This window comes from Protopterus annectens, chromosome 14.part0 (genome assembly GCF_019279795.1).
Source record: "Protopterus annectens isolate FY-2018-M chromosome 14.part0, PAN1.0, whole genome shotgun sequence".
Classification (NCBI taxonomy): domain Eukaryota; kingdom Metazoa; phylum Chordata; order Ceratodontiformes; family Protopteridae; genus Protopterus; species Protopterus annectens.
Genome location: NC_056748.1, coordinates 363,159,544 through 363,165,543, shown reverse-complemented (window position 1 = coordinate 363,165,543; position 6,000 = coordinate 363,159,544). Strand labels below are relative to the sequence as shown.

Here is a 6,000-nt window from a genome sequence, read left to right as displayed (position 1 = left end):
AATTGCTTGGGCTGGTATTTTGCCAGCGTATGGGACAGTAAAATCCATCTGGGAACTGAGAAAACTGTCAAAACTGTTAGAGACTCTGAGTAATGCGACATTTTTAGTGCTAGAATTGGTGACGGATGAATTAACGGCGATGAGAACAGTAGTGTTGCAGAACCGTATGGCGCTCGATTTCACCCTAGCGGCGAAAGGAGGTACTTGCGCTCTCATACACGAGGAGTGCTGCTCGTTCGTTCCTGATAACGAGCACGCGATTCAGAGCCATCTTGAAATAATTCAACAAGTTTCTGAACTGACTAAACCTGGTCCAAACCCCTTGACTGACTTTTTCCAAAATCTGTTTGGAAACTGGGGTTCTGTGTTGATGAACATTTTAATTGCTGTATGTGTTGGTGCAATCATATTTTTGCTGCTTGGCTGCTGTTGCATACCATGTATCAAAATGATAATATCGAAGGTTATCTCTGCCAATGCTACAAAAGCATATTTCTCTGATTATGAGAAGGTATACAACGTATCTGGGATTGTGTAAAATAAACAGTATACAAAATGTTGTAAGGGGAAATGTGGAAAAATACTGAAGTCAACATATTTTGTATTCTGTATTTAAAGGGTTAAGCAAAAAAATGTTCACTGCGTGCAAACTGAAATGTTCTGGAAAATGTTGATCACTGAGGAATGCAGAAGTTAATCTTAAACTGCTGATAAGAAAGTTAATGGTGCAAGAATAACTGTGGTACTGGCTGGTAAAAACAAGTAATCAAACTATCAATTTTAATGAAAGTCCTCTGTGCTACGTGTATGTACGTGCAGGAGGGTCTATATAAGGAGAACTTAAAGTACAAGTAGCCAGACTGCTGGCATACTACTATCATGTAGCAGGTCTCCATGCATGTAAAATAAAGCTGTTTTACTTGCTTACAAGAACTTGGTGTGATTCTTCCAGAATATGTTAGAAGAGTAAAATCTTTCGACATCTGTAATGTGTTATCCTAATGAAACTGGAGCTTTTCTCCCCGGGCCTCTGCTGTAAATGGACCTTGTCCAGTCGGACCTTCCCGGTAAACAAAATTAAAATAAAATAAATAAATAATAAATAAATAATATTTTAAGTAGCATTTCACGTAGTATAAAACACCCATTCAATCTTAGCTTTCAACTTTTTTGCTCAGTAGTACAAACATAATTATTGTAAAATAAAAATATTTGTCTCAAAGGCCTAAAATCAGGATGATTTGTAAATATTACTCTAATTCAGTTAGAAAGGTAACAGAACAACAGGTTTTGTAGTGACAATCGTATACGAAGAATAAGTATGAAACTCAATGTCTGGCATTAATGACTGACTATAATCCTCAGTGATTTAACAGGAAATCAAAAACTTTACAAGGTACAAGACAAACACGTGAGGCAAAATCAGGGACAGTTGAGAGGTAGCTATTCAACAGAACATAGCACAGTAAAACAGTATGTTTACACCAAAAACAATAATTTTACATCAAGAACAGTAGTTTTACAGGAAAAGCAACATATTTCTTAGCTGTTTAACATCCACTTTGCCACAATGTACAGATTTGTGTGTACGTGTATATAGTCATAGTAAGTCATACTCTGTCTTCTAGCTTTTAATCTAAACTGATTTTTATCCTCTCATCTTTCATTAGTAATCACTGAGCTCAGTATTCTCATTGAATAAAGGTGATATGGCCCGAAGGATAAAAAGAACACTCAGGCCTATCATCTCTATCACCATACGGCATACTATACTTTTTAAACAGATAAAAGAAGGGGCTAAGGGTGATGCCCAGCATATCATTCAATAAGATAAGACATTGAAAAGTTAGACAGTAACTAGAATGTACTGATACGGGAATGTTGTATTATGATGTCCATGGCAATCTGACAATTTTTACAATCACTAACAAATCTATTTTTATCACTGTGAAACAAGGCACTCCATCATATCCTGCAGGGACATTAAAGCTCCTGGTCCAAACCTGACAAATTTAACACTTGTCAGTACATTCATACAGATGTACACTCATACATTTGTAACAAAATCATTCTCACAAATTTCATGAAGTCATAACAAGCACAGTTCAGCTACACAATTTGCAGGCATTCACTACTGACATATCCTTCATTTGAACTCATTATGTGTGCTTACACAGTTGTTTTAACTGAGCACTTTCCATAGTATATTGAGTCATAGATTTCATAGATATTCCAAGGTCACTAAGTAGATATTCCAAGGTCGCTAAGTCTTATGACCATTCATATCTTGCCAGTATTCTTCCTTATGCTATACCTTCTCTCTCCAGGTGGGCCATACTAGTCAATCCCACACTAAATTTGTGGCTACCTATCCAGTCATCTAGTTTATGTTTAAAGGAAGATAGTGAGTTGCTCTGGTTAACGTAAAGGGTAGTTTATTCTATTGGTTTGGGAGACACTGGGTTTAAACTTGTCCCTCCACTGTGTTTTATCTTTTGGTTGGTGAAGATTTGGGTTCCTGGTTTTAATATTAGCGGAAATACTGGATTTGCAGACACACAGGAGGTCAAAGACAACCAAGATCTCTAATGGCATAAGTGAGACAGAGATCTAGATCTCCCCTCAAAACTGTATGAAAAACTTAAGGACTTCAGCCGAAAGAGTAGCCTTTACTGACTTTGTAATTGTTTGATATGTTTAGTGAGATGCATCCCAAACGGATGATAATTGTTCTGATCAATACTTTGTATAAGGAGTGATTACTTCTTTAGACACTCCTTTATAATATGTGGTTTATATTTTTAAATTCCGCAGCACACCTTTCAGCCATAGACCACTGGTGTCCTTTAAAAGCATAGCAGAGAATCAGAAAGAGGTGTACTCTTATTCATAAAACGTTTTTATACACTAGATTCATACCGCTCAACTGTCTCTAATTTTGCCTCCTATTTTTGATCTGATCTTGAAGTAAATCACAGAGTATTACAATCAGTATTCCTATACATTAGAGTTTCATACTTCTTTTTGTTCAGGAAAAAATATGTTGATGCAAAATGTTGTTCAATTAAGTTTTAAAGTGATTTACAGTAATATTTAAAAACTGCTCCTGATTATGGGTCTTTGCAACCCCCAGTTATTTTTGGCTTAGTATTTGATTCTTGAATAAAGAAGATGAGTTATGCAGGACTCCATACAGTGATTTTTAGTTATGTTATTTAGTAAGATGTGTATCTCAATCTAGATCTAACTTTTAGGTTTACGAAGAGTAAGGCCAAGTTAAATCCAAATGTGAAAATTACATCATTGTACTTAAATCACAGTTGTTAACAGAAGCAGGCAGCTGAGCACCTGAAGGTCAAACATATCACTTAAAACTGTACTTATCACACTCACATAAGTAAATGAGCGAAAACACTTTATTCGCTACACGCTACTATAAGCAACGTGTTTTCTTAAAAACAATCATACCAGTATCAGTCACCCCACACACCATTGTGGCGCAGTGAATTGTGGGGCCGTTTGCAACCACTATATGGTACAAGGCAACTACAGTTGGAAACCCTGTGTAGTTGAAGTTATTATCGCCATGTTGGTATATAGATATGAAGCTCCTCCCTTAAACTGTTCTTTTCGTCTTGTGTCACATACAAAGCAGTCAAATCAAGGGGGCGCCGTAGAGGTTCACATACTGAACGGATATCTCCTGCCTGTATTAAACGTCACATTAGCTGTCAGCGGAGTAGTAGCCGCCGTCCCACCTGCACGTTGTCAGCGCAGTATGTCCACCCCGAATCGGAAGGAGTGTAATATCTCCACCACGGAGAGAGCAATTAAATGTGAGTTTGCCCGCCAGGTTAGCTGCTGTCATGTTGCATAGCCATCTCTAGATTTGTCAGCCTTTTTTCACTTTCTGAGTTACAGAATGAAATGGCGAGCTCTCTGCTTAAATAGTCCTGCAAAGTTGTGCTTCGGCAGTTGATAATGGGTCAGGCCCAAATGGAGGTATTCCCAGAGGGTCCCCTTATTTGTTTATTAATGTATTGTGATTAAGAAGCCAGTATTTCCCAGATATTGACTTCAAGTGACAGTCTTCTGTGCCGTGCTTAAAGTGTTAGCGAACACAAGTACACATGCGTAGATTTGATTTTAGCATTTGCAGGCAGCAGTATTTGTGTGGTATGGGATGCTGTGTTTCTGTCTATTTGTTTAAAGTTTTTCTTTCATTTTATGAGAAATGTCCCACTAAGTTTTTATGCTCGTGTTTTGGTTAACTTGTGCATTTTTTGCATTGTCAGGGCTGGACAGAGATCACTTTGGGAAGTTGCAGATGTTTAAATGACTTATCCTGAGAAGTGGCTATTCAGTGGCTTAATTTATCCCTAAGTATTTCCTTTTTGAAGCAGTCTTGTGTTTGGCAGAGTTCACTGATGTGTTGTGTCTCGTGCATTTTTCTTATGGGTGTATGACTTTACTGCCCATTGTTAAAATACCTTATGTTAATATTGTGTATCACCGTGAAGATGAACAACTGCATAGTAACAGAGTGATATATCTGAATTTTGGTAATGGTATCAATTATGCAGTAGTTTTTGCTAGATAAATTGACATGCTTTATTGTCATGACTATTGATTTACAGTAAAAGTCAAATGACTGAGTAAGGAAGAGCTAATAATGAGTAAGAAAGTGCTAGTAATGGCAACAAACGGGTGTTTGTGCACTTTGTGTGTGTGTGTGTCTGTCTGTGAATGGTGTGGAAAAGCCACCAGTAAACCAAAAACTTGTGGCTTACAGCTTTTCTGTTCAGGCATGCAAGGTAGTTACCAAGCTGTAGACTAGGTCTGTTGTTTTTAAATATTTTTTGCAGTATGAGAAATATGTTCCAGACAGTGCTGCAATATGTATTTCATAGACCATTTTTCAGTTATGTCCTTTGGTATGCTGCTTGTATTCAAAGCCTTAGATTTTTTTTTTTTTTGCAGCTTTTGCTTGCTAATGACAAAATCAGTTAAGTGTCTGAAAGATATGGGGGGGGGGGGGGGGTTGTAATATTATTGTATTCACACTGTCTTGCCGAACCCTTCAGGGAAGTAGCTACAGCAAGTTCTGCTTTTAATCATTTTGATGCTTGTTTATTTTAGTTATTAAATTAAATGCTGCTTCAGCATGATATTGTCGAATCCACAATGCAAGTAGGTTCTATTATTGTGCTTACTTTTTCTAGTTTTAATCATTGAGGGATCTGCTAGCACATGCCTTATAATTGTTAATTTTAGGATGTTGTATTTATGTAATAGAATATACAGAATAATTTAAGTTGCAGTAACCTCTTTTTTTTTTTTTTCCATCTATGCATTACACCCGTTGCTTATCGCTGTAGACTCCAGCCCCTTGACCCTGAATTTGATGAAATCAAGTACAGGCAAATTTTTTTTTTTTTTTTTGCAGTTACTGCTATTTACAAAACAGAACCGATCACTAAAGCCAATAACTCTGCTGGTGAAGCACTATTCTCCTACTATTGCGCCATAGCCAAATTATGGAACTCACTCCCACCCACAATTACCTCCGTACCATCATCCACCAACTTCAAAACTTTATTAAAAGCGCACCTAAAAACATGCTGGCTATGCCCTTGCAACTCCCACTCTAATATCATCCACCCCATCCAACTACTACCTTTCTTTCACCTCCACTAACTACCTTGATGATAGCAAGCTCAGATGCTCATAAGCCTAGTACTTATTATACAGCAGGAACTTCTCATTGTTACATTTGTTAATGCCTGTTATGTACTTCACAGATAAAGATTCTAGTTGTCTACTAATGTAGTATGTTCTTCATCTGTAAATATGTTGTAAGTAATTTCTATGTTAAATTGTTAATCGCTATGTAATCCAGTGTAACAACTGTCTGTTTATTTTACTGTGGAGATTTTCTCCCCGGGCCTCCTCTGAAAATGACCCACATCCAGTCGGACACTCCCGGTCAACAAATTTAAA

The 6,000-nt window shown here is 37.1% G+C and overlaps 1 protein-coding gene across 7 annotated transcripts in view; it reads left to right on the top strand.

Annotated features, from left to right (window-relative positions):
* The first annotated feature begins 3,571 nt into the window (after window positions 1–3,571).
* PPP3CB (protein phosphatase 3 catalytic subunit beta) overlaps window positions 3,572–6,000 on the top strand; it is a 1,778,441-nt gene continuing 1,776,012 nt past the window's right edge. For all 7 annotated transcript variants that reach the window (XM_044056087.1, XM_044056085.1, XM_044056086.1 and 4 more), the window contains exon 1: window positions 3,572–3,836. In XM_044056087.1, coding sequence (XP_043912022.1) covers window positions 3,587–3,836 — 250 coding nt within the window. In that variant the 5' untranslated portion in view covers window positions 3,572–3,586. The remainder of the gene's footprint in view (window positions 3,837–6,000) is intronic.